The 18,637-nt window shown below is 43.0% G+C and overlaps 1 protein-coding gene across 2 annotated transcripts in view; it reads left to right on the forward strand.

Moving 5' to 3' along the window:
- The first annotated feature begins 2,476 nt into the window (after positions 1-2,476).
- Positions 2,477-18,637, forward strand: part of KIT (KIT proto-oncogene, receptor tyrosine kinase) — a 55,085-nt gene continuing 38,924 nt past the window's right edge. For both annotated transcript variants that reach the window (XM_050337835.1, XM_050337836.1), the window contains exon 1: positions 2,477-2,597. In XM_050337835.1, coding sequence (XP_050193792.1) covers positions 2,528-2,597 — 70 coding nt within the window. In that variant the 5' untranslated portion in view covers positions 2,477-2,527. The remainder of the gene's footprint in view (positions 2,598-18,637) is intronic.

The raw sequence follows: 18,637 nt of genomic DNA on the forward strand, positions 1-18,637 counted from the left end.
TCCATTGTCTCCAAAGTCTGTAGAACTCTCTCTTTTGTTCCACACTTTCCCAAATATCAGCCTACTGCAAGTTGGCTCCAGTAGACAATGAGGAGAGATGGCATTACCTTTCCTAACATACTGCCAACAGTACCACAGTGAAAATTGAAGAGAGGAACATGTGGTTGGCTGCAAAGCCAGAGAAGAACTTTTCTGGTTTAAGCTTACACTGTTTGGACAAAGATAGAAAAAAAGACCTAAGAGAAATCTCCATTGCTTAAGAAATGTTCTATTTCTTCTGTAATCCAAACAGAATATAGACAAAAGAACTTACGGCATTCAGTGCAATACATTGGAAAGGGCAACTGCATTTATCACAATGATTATTAAAAATAAATGAAGTGGCAAGGTTCAAACCAATTCACCTTTGTTTCCCACTTACTGCAGCTATTTATAGCCAGGCAAAGCACATGGAATAGTGTTGCCACTTTGATTTTGAGATCTAACATTCAGCTAATGCTTGTGAAAATGAGGCACATGATGCAGGGCCACGCGGAGTTTGGCTTCATGTGATCAGGGATGTGCAGGACCTAAAGGCAGGCCACCAACCGAAAGAGCACTAATCAAGGAGAACAGGGAGAAACCTGTCACAATAACAACATCACATGTTCCTTGATAATGCTGCAGTGGGAACCCCTCATAACATACTCCGTGTTGCCTTTGCATCTTTAAGAAATTAAACTGTAAATCCTCATTTATATATATATGAAAATTTTCTAACTTGTTTTTTTTCTCCTACAGAAACAGAACCCGAAAACAACAGGAAAATCTGGAATGCACTAAAAAATTAAATATTTCAGTATTATTTTTCTACTCCCTAGAATTAATTTGATGAGGTTAGCACCTAGTAAGAAATACGATTTTAAAACACTGTTTGATTTTTCAACTGTTGGTGTGCTAACAAAAAAGTATTCCATTTTGCAGCAGGGGAAGGATTCACCATCAAAAGAGACTGGCTGTCAGAGATGAAAGAGAGTAAAGAAATGGAGAGAGCCATTTTAAACATATAAGACAAGACTTTCATCTCATGCTGGACCATGTGGGACAGTGCTATTAACCTTGGGAAAAAATCTGACAGGAGTGAAAAAGGAAAGAAGATGAAGAAAAAAAAAGGAATAATTTACCTTCAAAAACTTTTCTGATCTGTACCAACACATTTCAAGAAGTCTACATTTATGCTTTTCCATGGGTGAAGGTTTTGCCATGTGTCCCCTACATATTTCTGTACATCCAAAAGTGTTGATATGGGTTTTTTGACAGTCTGTGTGTCCTTCGCCCACTTGCCTGCTCGGGTGCTGTCTGTGGATACCTGAGCAGAGCATAGCTGGTGAATGCATGGACTACTCCTTTGCCTGGGTTATCCACATACCTTTCTTTCACCTCAGCAGTGTGTAACACTAACAGCAGTGTTAAAGCCAGACATTTTTATAGTTTGTGTTATTTCTGCCTGAAGAGCAGCTCCACTCCATTTCTGCAGCTACAGAAACTAGTACTCCCAGATCCTCCTTGTCAGTCATCTGATTGGTGCTTAAAAAACTCCCTCTGTGGGATTCCACAACCTCTTCTCCGCAATGCATTTGTAGACTAAATTCTCCTTTCTCTTTGTAAGTGCCTTCCTTACACTTAAGTGATTTTTTTTTTTTTAAGAACTAAATGGATTACTTTTTATCTTGCCCTTGAGGGACATGAAAAACAATTGCTCACAATCCTTTTTGTAAGAACTTTTTCCATGTTTAAGTTCCCTGTCAGCTTTCTCTTTTCCATATCAAATCAGTCAGTTCTTTCAAGTCTTCCCTTTGTGTCACAGCATATAGTTTTAAGTCTCACTCTAGGTGCTCTGACCCTTAATAGGTGGCAACCCAGAGCGGGCTCAACTGATCTCAGCGGTGCGAGCCAGCTTGGAAGCGATAGCTTCGGTGCCCACGGAATCTGCTGTTAACATCTCTAGGATGTTAACATCATCTGAGGATTTTAGAGCTAGGCAAATGGCTCTGTACCTGCCCTTTAAGGGATGCTCCCTCCGTTTCCAGGCCCCATGCCCAGCCTGGCCCCTTCCCCCCACCTTCCTCCGGACCACACTGCCAGTTGGGTTTACCCAGCCCCGCAGCCCCGACCCCTCCGGGTGGCTCGGAGCTGCAGAATGCTGCCCCGTGAGGAGGGCGAGCTCTCCATCACCACAGCACTGTGTGGCGGCCACTGGGGTCTTCCTTTCTTAAATCATTTTGTTTGGGGATCACAACACCAAACGAGGCAAACCGGGGCGCTCCCCTGGTCCCGGGGGGCGGGGGTAGCTGTTCACCTGCGCCCATCCCCGCGGTGCGGGGCGGGGGCGCGGGGCGGGCGGCGGGGCGGGGCCGGCTCTACTCGGCACCGGCTCTACTCGGCACCCTCCCGCGGGGGCTCGGGCATCTCTGCGCGCCGGGCGGTGCGAGCGGCAGCCGCACCGGGAGCGGGGAGGGGTGGTGGTGCTGCTGGAGGCGGCGGCGGCATGGAGGGCGCGAACCTCGTCCGGGAGCTGGCGCACGCCGCGCTGCTGCTGCTGAGCCTCTTCCCCGCAGGTGGGAGCCGCGGGCGCGGGGGGCGCGGAGCCCCGCGGGGCCGGGGCCAGGCGCGGGCGGCGGCGGGGAAAACTTCGGCGCTGGCGGCCCCTTGCACCGGGGGTCGAGCGGCAGCCCACGCTGTGTCCGGCATCGCGCCGCGCTGCCCTTGCGGGACGCCCCGCCGGAGGAAAATAAAGTCCTTTGTTTGCCGTGCGCGGGTATCTGGGGCTGGGAGAGGGGCAGGCAGGGATCCCTCAACCCCCCTTCCCCCGCCCCATCTCCTCCGCCGGGCTGTTTTGACAATAAACTATCTGGTGATCAGTACAAAATGTCCCCGCGGTTAAGTGCTCGTTGAACAATGGGCAGGAACGAGCCTCCGCCGTCAGGTGTCCATCGCGCCCCTGCGGGGTGAAGCCTCCCCGGGGGGCTGATGGGCTGTGCGCCCCTCGGTGCGGCGCTTGCCGCGGGACAGGGCATCGGAGCCGGTCTTCTCTGGCACTGACGGACTATCGCGGTGAAGGGGAGGGTGAGCGGTGCTGCTCAGGCCTTCGGGAGGTCATCCGGTGGTAAAACTTTGGTGTTACGGAGGTTCCCTTCCACTCCTTGCTAAAAAGGGGTTTTACCTGCCTGACCTCACATCCCTGGCGCACAGGGCTAGTGGGTTTTAAATACTGCATCTGCCTGTAGCGCTGGGCAACTTTGCACATGGCTTTCGGAGTCACCGTGCAGCTCCTTGCCTGATTTGTATGCTTATGAGGCGTTTGGCAGTGTCCAGCGCAAGGTGCTGTAAACGGAGGTCGGTGTTAGACCCGTGGAGGAATTTGGCCCTGGGCACATAAGTCTGAAAGCGGATAAGGTGAAAGGTTATTTTGCTACTTACTAAGAGGAAACTGAGGATCCAGGGAAGCGATGCACAGCGCACAGCGTTAGGTGTTTAACGTCTGCTGCCACCAGTAGAGAGAAGCCTTGCAGAGCACCCTATGTGAGACAGCCAGGGAGAGCTCTTCCAGCTTCTGCCCATGCTGCTGGGAGCAAATACAACTAAAACATCTGGAACTAACTGTAGTGACAATTTACATTTCTTTTTGTAAGCAGTTTATTTAGGGATGTGAGTGGGTCACTCACTAATTTATGAATATTTTTGTTTGTGGTTTTGTTAAGGTAACTTTTTGTGTTTACTTCCTTTTGTTTATTGATAATCTGAACTAGAGTGTGGTATCTGATATTTTGGACTTTCCTATTTAGGAATATCCCATAGGGCTGCAAAATGCTAGTGCTATGGCCACAGGGATGGGAAAGTCACGTACCAATGAGCTATTCCTAGACAGAAATTAAAAAAATGTTGAAATGATTGCCAACTTTCTTTACTTCATTTATTTCTTGCCTGCACTTTAAGGTTATTCTTCATCATATGGTTAGACTGTCCTTAAAGAAAGCTTGGGGAACAGGTCACACTGGCAACATCTCCTGGAAGACAGAGATGCAAGTTCCAGAGTACTGGAGAGATAAGGAGGGAACCTTTGTCATGATCCTTTGTGTTGTTCTGGATTCATACACTTGACCTGTGGGAGACTTCACCTCAGGGGTACATCAGGCAAACTTGTGTAAACAAAAACACCCTGTGTTGTAGGCAGAAATTACTTGCTGCTGCAAAAACAAATGTCTTTGGTTATGTAGGCATCTCATCTGTGTATCACACAAATGTAGGAGTATTCCGGGCTAGTTTTGTGGTGCTGAAGGAGGTATCAGAGTGATGGCTCCTATCCTTGCAACTGCCTAGGGAACATCAGAAGTGACAGGCAGGACAGAGCTAATCTGCTTTTCTGGATTGCTCTGGAGCTGGCATGATCCTGGCTTACATTTGGGTTTGCCTCAGTGCAGACACTTGGCCAGTATAATCTCCCACAGTCCCTATTGAGACCTATCCTGTTTATCAGTATACAAATTTATATTAAGTATTTTTCTTTGGCTCTTGGTCAAGAGCTTCTTCCTTTGGTTGCAAACAGGGAAGGAGGATGTAGAAAACAGCTTAACATAGCTCCTCAAAGGGTAAACCATTCATTTCTTCTGTCCATAGCCCCTTTCTACTTTTTGGTTTTCTTGCATCCTAACATATGCTTCCACGCTTTCTTCCATTTGTGGATTGCCTAATCCTCATTTTGATGCAGTATTCTGGAGTGATCTTTCCTCTGCCTCTTCTGTCCTCCCTCAGGGCTTGCTCTGTCCCCCACTGCCCAGTACTCTTACAGGGTCTCTGACATTTCCATCCTGTTGTCATGGAAGACTGGACATGGTTCCTTTCAGCATCCATCAGTGCAACCTTTTTTTTTTTTCAGTCAGCTACGGAGTAATAGGAGACTCTCCCTGTGCCCAGAGGGAAGAATGTCTGTTTTCATGATGCTTCCTGCTACCTGTCAGCCATGAGAGAGGAGGCTTGAAGGAGCAAGATTGAATCTGATGAGGATTCTGATTGCTGTCACTCAGTCATTGCCTTGACCCTCCTCAAGCCATCTGAGTATCCTGCTCTCCTTACTCCCTTGTTTCCATTTCTACTCTCTCCTTCTCCTTTTCTGCCCTCCCTCATGGCAGTGCAGATTCTCTTGTACAAGAAATATGGCCCAAGGCCACTACCAGGAGCAGAATGGAAATGTCAAAGATTGCTCAATATTCAACTCTTTTTCCTGCGTTACAACTGGGAACCCTCTGCCAGCAAGTGCGTAAGTGATTTTTGTTCAGGCTTTATAATAAAGAATGTGACAAATTTGGCGAGAAGTGAGACTCCCATTTGCATCCTGTTTAAATACCATTCATAGAGACTGGAGGCATTTCCATGTGCTTATTTTGCCAGAGAGAGCCTCTTGTCAACAGATGACTGCAGCTGTAGTACTGTTAAGTTTTACTGGCTCTCCGTGGGTTTTCCATCCTGCTTCAGCTCTCCCAGAAATCTATCACTGATTGTCCAAACAGTAATGCTTCTTTGCAGGTGCCTGAATTAATCACAGGATCCTGTGTCACCTCCAGAAGGGATATGCTGCGCCAGGGCACAGGTGGAATTGGAAGGGATATGTCTTTAGCACATGTAAACACAAGCTAGGACAGGTCTTGGGAGGAAGATCTGAGTCATATTCAAGTCAGTAGGAGGTTCTTGTAGTGTAACTTGTTCTTTTAGTTCTCTGGTCTGTTCTGAGAGACTCTAATGATACGTCTGTAGTCTTTTGATTTCTGTCTGAACTATAATTTGGATTGTACGAGCTATCAGAAAGATTTTTAAGGCATATCTGGAGATGTCAAACTAAATATCAAATACTAGGAATTTGTAGTTTGAAGGAAAGCTGCTTTCTAGACTGAACAGTAAACACCCTGGTGTATTCTGAAGGTAGGAATAACAAATTCTGGATAAAAAGAGAATGACACAGCATCAAAGAGTTTCAACAACATACGTGTTTATCTACAATACACAATGACTGATATAATCTCATCAGTTTTGTAGGAGTGAGGCTGTAATTGCTCAAGGTTAAGCCACTTCTCAACTTTTTTCTCTGTCCACAAAGATGAATGCCTTTGCAGAGATCAAGTGTTGCACATTGTCTTGCTCTATGGTTGTGACACATGATTTTACAGATGTTGTTTTCTTTTCCATCTAGTACAAACATCTTCCAGGATTTTGACTCATTTCCTTAAGTCTTTCAGCTGTTCAGAGAATGGCTAGAGGAAATGAGGTCTGATATCCTAATGCATTACATTTACTGTAAGCACCCTCTCACTTTAAGTATAAAACTTTGGTTTTTTAAAATTTCTGGATGTCTTTCTGACTGCTCCCCTGCACAAGAAACAACTTGCTGATGTTTCTGCCCTTTAGAAACTCAGCTTCCCTAGCTGAGACTTTTCAACCATAGCAGGGCTTAAGATGCTCATTGTAACCTCAGGCAGGAGAGAGGAGCTGATGGTAAAGGCATCTAGTAAAAGTGGTGGATTTCACGCTGGATTTCAGTGTGTACATCTTTTGCACATTTATTAAAAGAATCTGTAGATAATGCACATAGAAGTGACTAGACCTTGAAATAAAAGGAATTTTAAAATTACTAATATTCTTCTGTATTATTTTACTGCAGAAGTATTGTGCTTGGCTTTTTCAGTGACTTTTAGGAAACCAGAAGGGTTTTTTCCAAGAGGACCCTCTTTGACAATGAATCCTACAAACAGTCATAAATGAATGTAATTTTACGTGTGTTAGCACTCTCCTTGGCTGGTTGCCAAACCTAATGACAACTGAAGTGAATTGTTTGTCCACTGGCCAAGATTGCTGCCGTTACTGATAAAAGCGTAAGGAGAGTGTAAACATCTGTGTTTGAAGGGAGAATGTGACTCCTATTTTCTAGGGTATATCAATTAGAAAGCACAGTAAGTGTTATTCTCTCAGTGGATTTACTCTTGGGGATTATATTGATTTATTCTGAAAACATAAGTTTTCAGATTTAATGGATTTTTAATGATATTTTTCATGTTGCAAAGGATTTTTTTTTTTTTTCCAGCACAGCTCTTGGCTTTAACAGCAAACAGGCATGTAAATAACAGAAAAGTTTCTAATGTTACTACTATGCTATGCAACTCCTGGGGTGCTCCATTTGGATCCTGGAAATTAAACTAAAATGAGGCATCACTGAGTAACATGAGCTATGGGTTTTTTTGTCACTGGGGGTGGGGAGCGTGAGGCGTGTGCTGACTGCATTAAATATCTATAATTTTAAATGCCAGCTTGACAGTTGAATCTGTAATCACATAACACATTCATTAATATTTGATACAGAAAAGAATTCTCTGGTCAACTAGGCACTGATGGTTGTAAATCTAAGTGATAAAGAGAATGCATAGTCTGATTTAAGTTAGTAAGAGATGAAAACTGGCAGGGAAGTGTGGAAATCAGAGAGATGCATCTCTTACGTGTTATTTGGGAGCCTGGCAAATGCCAGGTTAGTCCTACATCTCCTTTCTTTTCCCATCAGTAATTGTTTTAAGGTGTGTTCCTCTGCTTATGCTGGGTGAACATATTCCTCATGAGGGATCAGAGAGCTGGAGCACCTCTCCTATGAAGACAGGCTGAGGGAGTTGGGGTTTTTCAACCTGGATAAGAGAAGGCTTCCACTACCAAAAGGGGCCCTTACAGGAAAGCTGGAAGGGGACTTTTTATAAGGGCTTGTAGTGATATGACGGGGAAGGGAATGGCTTTAAACTGAAGGGGGGAGATTAGATGTTATGAAGAAAGTCTTCACTGTGAGCATGGTGAGACTCAGGACCAGGATACACAGAGAAATTGTGGATGCCCTATCACTGGAAGTGTTCAAGGCCAGGCTGGATGGGGCTTTGGGTAATGTAGTCTAATAGAAGGTGTTCTTGCCCACGGCAAGGGGTTGGAACTAGATGATTTTTGAGATCCCTTCCAAGCCAAACCATTCTATGATTCTGTGACATGGAGTGGACTTCTTTTACAGAAAAGCTTTGTGCAAAAGTCACACAGGAAAAAGAAAGCAAGCTTGTTGGTTATAACCTGTCATTCAGAGCCTGCATGGTTTGAAGGGGGAGGAAACATCCCAATGAGCTGTGTGATAGAAATATTTTGGGTGCTCACATACCTAGACTGTTCAGAACTGACTGGATTTCTGCTGAAGGGTATCACGAGATTTAAAACTTCCTCTTGGCTCTCTTAATCGTTTTTTTGTTCAGGACTTAATGGCAGCAGTGATGTCACATGTCAAAGGTTTTGTCCACAGCCCTCAGGACTGGAAACTTCACTCTTTACTGAATGAAATCTAACTTTATCATTCATTCACCTGCCTCCAGCAGCCAGGTTTCTAAGAGACACTGCAAATCTTGTGAAGCTTCCACAGAACTGTACGAGTAAGGCTGGAGGAGATCTGCAGAGATGTGATCTGTCCTCTGCTCTTCCCTGTAGTCAAACAGAGCATGTAGACTTTGTCCAACCTGCTGTAAGGCAGACTTGTGGTGCAGAGTCTACCATACGTTTTCTTCCAGCACATAGTTGTTAAAGGACAAAAACTTCTGATACCTAACCTTCTCTCCCTTGCTGGTTGCTTAAGTGCATCCTTTCCCCCGCCCCATCTATTGGATAGAATGAACTTCTGATCACCATGCTATTTATAATAATATTTTACACATTGACAATATAACACCTTTGACTTCTCTTTTTTGTGATACACTAAAGGAAAAGGCTAGAAAACGTTTATCTTTTGTAACTCCTCCTCCTCTTCTTCTTAGCCCTCTCCTGCTTGTTTTCCTTTCCTCCAGATACAATGTGTAAAATTGAAATCTGACTGCAGATGAGACATACAGTGTTATCACTTCAGTGAAAGTTACCTCCCCTGTACTACATGCTCCAATTTGATTCAAAGCATTGTAAATCTGATTTTAATCATGATTTAAATCAGCCAACAGTAAGCCTCGTTTTAACTGTTTTGCATTTGTGCTTAATCATTTTGCAAAGAAAGGTTTAACCTCCTTTATTGCCACTGAGATAGTTTTAATTAAATATAGCCTTTGCAGTTAACGTTACACTTTGATTAATCATTGTGCCTGTATTTAAGCAATTATGTAGCTTGTTATATATATACTTGCTCTGATTCTTCATGTGTATGTTTTAGTATGAAAATAGAAAGTATTGACATTTCTTGTATTAGATAATTGATTTTTGCTGATGATACACATCGATTACAATGAAGAAAAAAAGAATTCTGAAATGTTCTTCCGTTAGATAAATAGCACCACATAGAAGCCAGCCAATTCAGAAGAAAAAACTCATTGAGAAATGTTTTGAAATAAAGAATTAAAGTCTGAAAGGCCTATCTGTAGTCAAAACTGGTGGTTTTGAATCACTGTGCTACAAAAATTTTAGAACTAGTCCATCTCATCCTCTTTTTATTCTTAAAATGGTAATGGAAAGAAACATTCATAGGTTTTTTTTGACTCCTGATCAGTAGCTCCTCTTTGAGAGGTCTAGTTGCTTAATTGAGTGGAACTGAATGAACTGAAATAAAGAAAATATTTTCTCTGCACCTGCTAGGAAACTCCAGATGTGAAAGGCTGCTTTATCACTGCAGCACAACCTCCTTATAGGTGCTCAGTGACTGAATGCCATGAATCCAGTAGTTTGATTATCTTTAAAATGTTGGCAGCAAGTGTATAACTTGAATAATTTTTTTCTTTAATTTTTTTTAATGATTAGAGGAACTGTAAATTTAAATGTATGTAATTATATTTTCAAAATCACTGTTGAATATTTTTCCCTTTTAAAAGAAAAGTGCGCATTATAAAAATGCCATCTTTTTACTTTTAATGTAATAATAAATTAAATATGTGGTTTAATAATATGTTTTTACCTGAAGTGCTTCTGTTTGTAGGATTTACATGCAGTTCTGCACTAGGACCTGATACTGAGGCATTCATTTTCTGCTGCTCAGTGGCTGACGGATTCTCTACTTTTGCTACCTCTTTGTTTGCTATTTTGTATGACATAGAAGTGATTTCTGTGCCTGGATGAGCATAACTTTTTAACTTTGAAAAGAAATTATGCTACCTTCTACAAAATAAAAGCTTTGTCCCAATAGTGTTCATTGTAACACAGGCTGTTGAAGTTTCCTATTCCACAGCATGTCTAACTTCCAGGTATTATACATAAAATTGCTGACTTTGCAGTAGTGCTAATATTATCATCCCTAGGATTTGAGGTATGCAGCACAATAAAAGAGGTCAAATGGAAGGACCAGAAGTAAACCCTGTATTTCTGGTCTCCTTCCATAATCCAGATACATTCAGAAGCGATGCTGAAATGGGATTCCCCGCTTAGGCAGGTACTCAGGCTGCACCCAGTGCAATGTCCTCTGTGTATCTCTCCTGGAATAGGAGGGAGGACCACTTTTCAATAAGCAGCAAGCTATAGGTATGCCATGTATATGCAGTTTGTGATAGGGCTTGTAAGAAAGAAATAATAGAAACTAAAATACAATTTAAAAGCAAAAACTACAAGTGGGAATTCTGCTGACATTGAAGTTCAGTAGCTGAGTTCTATATCTCCTTGCCAGAAGACTGGGGAAATGAAATGGATTGTCAGAAATATATGCAAGTCTCGGTATTTAAGACATTTCTAAGACAAAATCAGTGACAGATGTTTCTGGGTGTTAGTGTGATGTCTGAGGTGAGATTTTTCACCCAAGGAGGTTTTGAAGAACGTGCCAAAGATTCCTCCAGAAGATGTCCTAGTCACAGTTTCAGAATACATGTTCAAAGATGCTTCTCTAATACTGGGTACCTCATTAAAAAACTGTTCATTTGATTTGGTATTGTCTGTAAAACAACACTTTTACAAGAATTTTTTACCAACATCTTAGTTATTAGGAAAGTTTGTGCATTAGTTAGACAAAGGAAATCTGACGTATTGCAGGCTTATTGAAAATCTCTGGATAGATACACTTGATTTATATGGGAAAATATGGAAATATTCTAAAACCTGCTTCCTAAATGGACCCATGTGACATGTGGCTGTATGACATGTGATGCAATGACTTGTATTTCAGTAATGGAACTGTATAAATACTGCATCTTATTACTAAAACCAACATTTTTTTCAATAATCTGTCAGGTTTTTTCAGTGAAAAGAGAATACAAAGTATTATGAACATATAAGATAGCCGTGTCTTTTCTACAAAATTTGGCGATATGTGTTTGTTAATCTGGAAGTGATGTTTATTCTGTAATCTTCTAGGAAAATGTACTGAACTAAATATCTAGAGAAAGTAAAAAGCAGTGCTCCTCTTTGTGGTATTTAATGTGGCCCGTCATACAAGCAATGATAACATAATTATGCAATTATTGGTATATTTTCCCCTCTGGAGGCCTTATGTAGATGATTACCAGTGCACCTTTTAATGAAATTGCTACTATTTGATAAAAACGCTGCCAAGACTTGAAATAATTAGAATTTGCCTTGCCAGAAGTCTTACATCTCCTTCCTCAGTTGAGCCTTTTCCAAATAGGCATTAATTCAGATTGCAAAACGATTTCACTGTTCTCCAGTTTTCTCATTTCACTTCATTAAAACTACCTTTCACTGCTTTTCAGAAAACATGCTTTTGAGCCCGTGTTGCTCATTACAAGGAACATTCGTTCAAAATGGAAGTTGAAAGATACTGCACCTTTTAATGGAAATGTCAGCAAAGAGAAGTGAGAAGGAAGAGCTGTTCAAGGAATAGATGGGGCGCATGATAGCTGAATATGAATACACTATGCATTAGTGTGCTTTTTCATTCCTTCTAATCATTCTCCACACTTAGTTATAATTTGTTTATTTATGTGTCTAGCAGCTGACAAAACTAACTGTGGGAACAGCTGGTTAATAAGTAATTTTGGAAATTAAAGGAAGGCAATAATTCAGTAGGAGTAGAGATCAGTCTAAATGTATAAATCTCAATATTGACAAGTGTTGTGGAAAACAATTGCTCCTTTTTTTTTTTTTTTTGCAAGTCCTACTTCTGTGTGTACTTACATACATATTTAGCTGTCCTGTATTTCTCTTTGAATAAGAATTATCAAGCATTTGTTTCAAGCATATGCCATTCAAGTTTAAGAAAAACATGGGTCAGACATGCTTTGGGTTTGGTTTTGTTCATTAGCACATTGCCTGTAGATTCCTTCTGTGGTGGCAAGTTTAGATATGAGAGTGCATTAGTGTAGTGTAATAAAATTAATTAATCGTATAGAATAGGTTGTAGCTCCTGACTTCACATTAAGAAACTGAACTGCTGTGGTGCATATGGTGCTCTTTCAAAAAACAAGCCTCAAAACAACAGAAAAAGCCCCAAAGCCATGACTTCTGAGAAAAAGAGGATTCAGGAAAGTATCATACTCAGCCTTGGAAAGAAGGATAGTGTTTGATCCTGCTGTGGCCATTCAGTATTGTGCTAAAGTAGAATTATATTCTGTTATGTGTCTGCCTTTGACAAATTCCTCTATTAGCAGAGTGAGGAATGCCTGTCAGAAAGGGCAAGCTGCTGGGCAGGCAGGAATGGTAGCCTGTTTCCATGGCTGGAGTTTCCTCATCCCAGCAAGGGAAGACAAAACGAGTGGTGAAGAGGAAGGTGCATCTCTCTCTCTGGAAGGTGCAGTTGCTTTCCCCCAGCCCCCAGCCTTGACCAAGTGTTGCACTTGCATGGATAGGGCAGCTCTCACATGGTTTTGGAGGTCATGTGCAGGATCTGCTCTGCTAAGCCTGCTTCCAAAGTACAGAAGCAAAGTATTCCTAGCTACATCGCTAATCACTGTGGCAAGACCCCCTGCAGGAGGATCTACTGGCTTCTACCCACAGGCAAAGGATCAGCCCAGGTGCCCCTGCTTATCCTGCCTGAAGATCCTGTCAATGTCTCTCTTGGAGAGTGGGATGTGCGGGGGCTGGAGAGCTGGCTGGATTTGTCTTATTACCACCTGTCTCTGATGCTGGCTCTTTCTGATTCGCCATACCTCATTCAGAGGGCTGCATAACCTCTCTTCAGGTGTGGCTGGGTATCAGCTCAGTTGCCTGAGCTGTTTTCTCTGCAAGGGGTAAGCACCAAGTGCCTTTTACTTGGTTCTGTGAAGTGCTCTCCCAGGCCATGAATTGTTTCTTGAGGGAGGTCCATGTAGGAGCAATGCCAAACTGGGGAGCTGAATGCTTGCTGTGGGGCATCACTGCAAATGGGGATGTCTCATAGCCACAGCCATGTTCTGTCTGCCTCTGGTTCTACACACTCAAGCCTCCACAGATGATAAAGACAACCATTGTTCTAGCCTCCTGCCACTTCCTCTCTCAGGTTTGCCATGGGTTGGAATCAGCTGGCTGGTTCCACACTCGCTCTTTGTGTTGGGAGATCCCTATTTTGCCTTGATGCTGCTTGCAGATGGAGTGAGCTTGGCTGCGCCTTTGAGTGCTGGGCTGGCAAGCTCCTGCCTTCTGTCCTGCACAGTGCCCTTTCTCTGCCCCTTTCCTTTCAGGGTGAGGGGGCAGGCAAGGCTGGTTGAGAAGACAGGGGTTGCCGTCATGCAGCTGGTTAAAAATCAAAGCCCCCATTAATCCTCTCTCCTGGTTTTCTGCTTAGTAACATATAGGCATTGAGAATCCAAAACCTCAGAGCAAGCACAAGCTCATGAGCTTGGTGTTTCTGCTTGGGAAAGACAGCACTGAAGAGTCTGTTGGTCAGCAGATAGCACCGGCCCTGTTAGGTGGGTTAGAAACAAACTGCTCGGTTCCGCAGGGAAGCGTAATCAGTTTAGACCCTTAAATATGTGTTTGGTGACGGTTATTTTTCAGTCTCTGAAATGAAGCTGTGGCAGAGGAGACAGTCAGCATTTTGTCAGCAAGGATTTGTGTCATTCATATATGCTGAGAGTCTGTGACCCTTGTAGGGACAATCACGTCTTGGGTCTTTTCTGGACTATGTCTTTGAGGAAGACACTGGCATGGGTGTTGGCATGGATGGTTTCTTTTGCAAAGTAAGAGCCTGTACTGCTATCCACCTTTTCCCCTGCAGCCTGGCTGAAATGGGATCTGATGTAGCTTTCAGATCAAATCATTTAAAATTGACATTTGCCATTGCTAAACTTTTCATCTAGCATAAGGGAGAGTGTCTGTTTAGTGAAGTGGAACAAAACAAGTAAGCATATGATAGCATCTCTGCTTTGAAAAATCTGGGAGATTTTATACATCAGACTAAATTCAAGTTGTTTCAGCAATTAACATGCAAGTTTGACTTTAATTTTTTTCCTTGGGGCTTGGACAAAGAAAATACAATTGAAGGCATTTTACATTTGTGTCCATCATAGCATATGTCAGGTGTCTTAGTGGCTTTAACAAATAAGAGGCAGAGTTGGAAAGGCAATACTCTTCAGTTGGACTTGTATATAAATACTATAGAGATAAATGAGCAGGCTTTGGGCTAGGACCTCTGAACTCGCGTAAAAGAGAAGTTTTTGCTTCTGCTCTTTCGGACCTGCAGGGGACTTGTGTGTCTGAAAATATGTTCATTTTTTCCAGCAGTGTTGGGTATGCTGAAAGGGAATATTACCTCCCTGCAAGCCATGTCTTACTGATATCCCTGGACCATTGCATCTACAACAGTGCCACTACTTTAACTGATAACGCATATCTCTTGTTTCTGCTCTCTTATGTTGTTGTAGATGAGAAACCGCGGTGAGTGAGGTCTGTGTGATAGCCTTTGAAATGAACGCAGTGCTCAGAATGCATAGGCACTCTCCAATTGTATCTAATCCCCACAATCTTACACAAAAGTCGTGGACATTTTGTCACTTGAAGTTTAGCTCCTCTGTGTGTTTATCGTAGAAGAACGTTAACTGCTTTAGAAATCATGGTCAGGATCAGGTCACAGCTGGGTCATTGTTTTTGTTGTGAAGTGTTTGTACAGCTTACATGATGATGACTGCGAGGGTTATGGACAACTGCAAGGGGAAAAGGCAGAAGCTCAGGAGGGGCTGCCGTGCCCCTGCAGTGTGTCCCAGCCCTGGGGGAGGCAGGGCAAAGGATTTGCTCTCCCTGAGCAGCAATGAACCTGTTGTCAGGGCGCTGCCAGTCCAATAGGCTTGGCAGAGAGGCTGGTACAGGCTGTGAGCAGATTGTGGCTGTGCTGTGAAGCCGTGCTATGCCTCTGTTTTGGGAGATGTTTGAGATGAGTTTAATGTGGACGGAGGTGGGATAAGGCACAGGGGGTTTTGTTTTGTTTTATTTTTCTCTGGAAGCTTGTGTTATAGAGCTGCCACAAACTTCTTGTTCCTTTTAATGTTTAGATAAGAGTTGAAAGAGGAAGCTGCCACAGAGGGACTAACCTATTGGCTTAAGGTTGTGCAGGAAATCTGTGGCAGAGCTGGGAATAAAATCCACAGTGCTTGACTCTTCATCTTATTCCATGGCAGTCTCACATCCTTTGTTTGCTTGGCAGCTGGAGATGATTTCTAGTTGCTTGTGAGTGTGATGTGGACTTGCACTTGATATGCTTTTCCGTGCTACAGCAGTGTTGTGTTGAGGCCGAAAAGCTCCAGCATAAACCATATTTTTTCCCCAGGATGGTGCACTCCTTAGTCAGAGCTTTTTTTGTTTGCACATCCCTTAATTGTTACAGGAACATTCTGCTGTCCTTAATCATATCCCTGCAATTTGACCTGCATTTCCTATAAGTATTATATAGAGCTGTTTGATTTTCTAATTCCTTCAGTCTGGTTTTCCAGATGTTCCTTCTGCATGCAGAAGTCACAACTGCTGTACTCCCCCTCTTTCCTCCCTCTCCCTTCATTTTTAGGGCTCAGGGAGCTGCTTGTAATATATTAATATATTCTTTTTTTCAGTTACACAGCCTTGTTTACAAGTGATCCCAGCACTGTAGTTTTTAAGTCAAATTTGTTATATTACAAGGAGAAGCTAGGGTAGTGGAAGTGAATCTTTTCAGCAGTAGGACACAAAATAATACATCCAAAATGGATCTTGGGCTGTCCATCCAACTCTGAGGTTGGCAATTTATGTGTTGTTTTTTTTTTTTTTTTTTTTTAAATTGTTAATTATGAAATATTTTCCATTTTCAGCCTATTTTTGTTAGCAGATAATAACTACACCTGCAAGTTGCCCTTGAGGACAACTCTAGTGGGTCCTCCAGAACCCTAGTGTGGTACTCTGGCTGTACCGTGTATGGGGAATGTTGGGTGTTTTGCAGTGGGATCCACAGTCTGTGATTGACAGTGGGATCACAGAACCCCCTTGAGCCCACAGGAACCATGTGGGCAGAAGATGGGTTTCCTCTCTTCTCGTCGTCCTGAGTTGTTCCTGTGGTCAGGTGGCCCCCTCACTGAGATGGGGACACTCAGCTGAATATTGAAGTAGCAGTGCATCTCCTTTTCCAAGTTGTAAGGAGATAGAGAGATGGTGGAGGCATGCCCACATGTGGGTCAGACAACAGAGTAAGGATTCACATCCACACCTGGAAAGCTTCAAGGGAGACATAGCGTGTGTTCCTCCATCCCATTGCTCAGAAAGTTTACAGTGCCGCTACTGACTGGTGAAGTCACGGTCCTGCGTGGGCTGAGCACAGAGCCCTGGGAGGAGACAGCAGACACTCTATCCCATGGGGTTTGGCACTTTGAGATCTCTTACTATCTCTGGCATGTATCCTGCCAACACAACCAATTCCTGAATTACTAGTGTTAGTGCCATGGTTTACATGGTTGATGTTACTGGAGTGCCCAAGAGCAACAGCGGGTCTGGAAGAGCCCCAACACTTGGGAGCTGTACAAATGGAGCAGTCTCAGATGTGAGTCTGAGAAAAGATGAAGAGAGAGCAGATGGACACATGCTGTGGGGATTAGTACACTGGATTACTAATTGTTGCTTAAACTCTCGGATTTCTGTCGCTTAATTATTCCTCCAAAAAGAAGGTACAAAGTCATTCTCATCTTTCTAAACACCATTTTAATTCTTTTTTTAAAGACAGACTGATATTTAGGTGTATAATACAAAGCAGATGTAATAGTAATTGCGTTTGCAACCTGTTGTCCTTACGCTGTCATAGTTTTCTTGGCAGTGTAGAAGGCAAGAGGAAAAAAAGTCCTTTACATTGTGGCAATTCTTTGCACAAGGCATTAATTCCATTTGTAAATTATTTTGCTGAGAATTCATAGGCTGCGTACAAGGAACCATAGCAAAGTTATGTTGAAAGATGAGTGATAGTTCACCACAGTGTGCTTGTTCCCTCTTCTCCGTTTTTTCCCCAACTCCGGTACATAACATATTTCTTGTACCTCTGGAGAGAGTCATGCTCTGCTATGTTGTTTACCACCTTTAAAAACTTTCAACAACTTGCTATATAATCTTTATAATGAGTGCTGCAAAATTTTGAACTCCTAACCTGAATGGGTTGGATGAGTGCTAGGGGAAAGAGTAGGTAAGACTCATAAATGTTCCATAAAAATGTGCAATTATGTTTTTCTAATCCTTCTGGCAGTTATTTTTTGTGGGATGCTTGTTTATATGTTCAGTCATGTGAGTTTGTGCAGGGGATTAGTGGACTTCATGTGGAAAATTTCAGATCGTGCTGGAAAAACAGGTGCTGGTGGACTGTCTATTGGATTTAGCACGATAAATCTTCATCTGAGGGAGATGGGGAGAGAACCAAGGGCTCCCTTCAAAACCCAGACCACAAACAAAGTAATTAGAATCTGCAGGTGGTCTGATCATCTTTTGCTTCCTACCCTGTGGTGGATTTGACAGGAAGAGGAGCAGTTACCTGACCCGGTCTTAATCCAGTATATACCTTAAGAACAACTAAAGCTGTGAGATGAGTGAATTAAATCTGGAGTGGCTAACCTCATGCCAACTAATTATCCAATTGTTTTTCTTGAACGTCTGTTGTTATCTGTGTGGGTAGGGAAATTCAGCCTCTGAATGGAGCTGCAGAGTGTGCTTTTGTGTGCAAGTGGTGTTGGTTTTTTAGAAATGTTTGCCCCGGCTCAAGCAGGGCTATTACATGTCCAGTCCAGCTGTGCAGTACTGTGCTGTGTATCGGAGGGACATGAAGCAATCTGTATTTACAGGACAATTGAGCCAACATTCACGAGGGGAAGGGGTTGTAGCTGCAGAACCTGTCAATGTTTACACACAACACAATGACGTGTATGGTTGAACAGATCCATCCTCATGTAATAGGTCAGTTATGATATTAATCTTTGCACTGCAACCTCCAGTGTGTCCCTTTTACTCTGCAAACCTGTTGATGATAGCCTAGGCTCGACCTCCACACACCCTTGTGCCCCAGGGTTGGGTGCTTAGGTGGGTTTGGGAAGGAGGGGAAGCCCGATGCCTGTCTGCAGTACTTTACAGGCTGGTTTTGTTTGGGTAGTTTGGAGCCTACACTTACCCTGTGTGTCATTATTTGGCTGTATAAATACCTTCAGGAGGAAAGTGGAGAGAGCAGTTCCTCTAGCCAGGCTGGCTGGGTGTTTCCTGTGGGGCAAATAAATGA

This window comes from Myiozetetes cayanensis, unplaced genomic scaffold (genome assembly GCF_022539395.1).
Source record: "Myiozetetes cayanensis isolate MyiCay16 unplaced genomic scaffold, myiCay2020 scf7, whole genome shotgun sequence".
In the NCBI taxonomy this organism is placed as follows: Eukaryota; Metazoa; Chordata; class Aves; order Passeriformes; family Tyrannidae; genus Myiozetetes; species Myiozetetes cayanensis.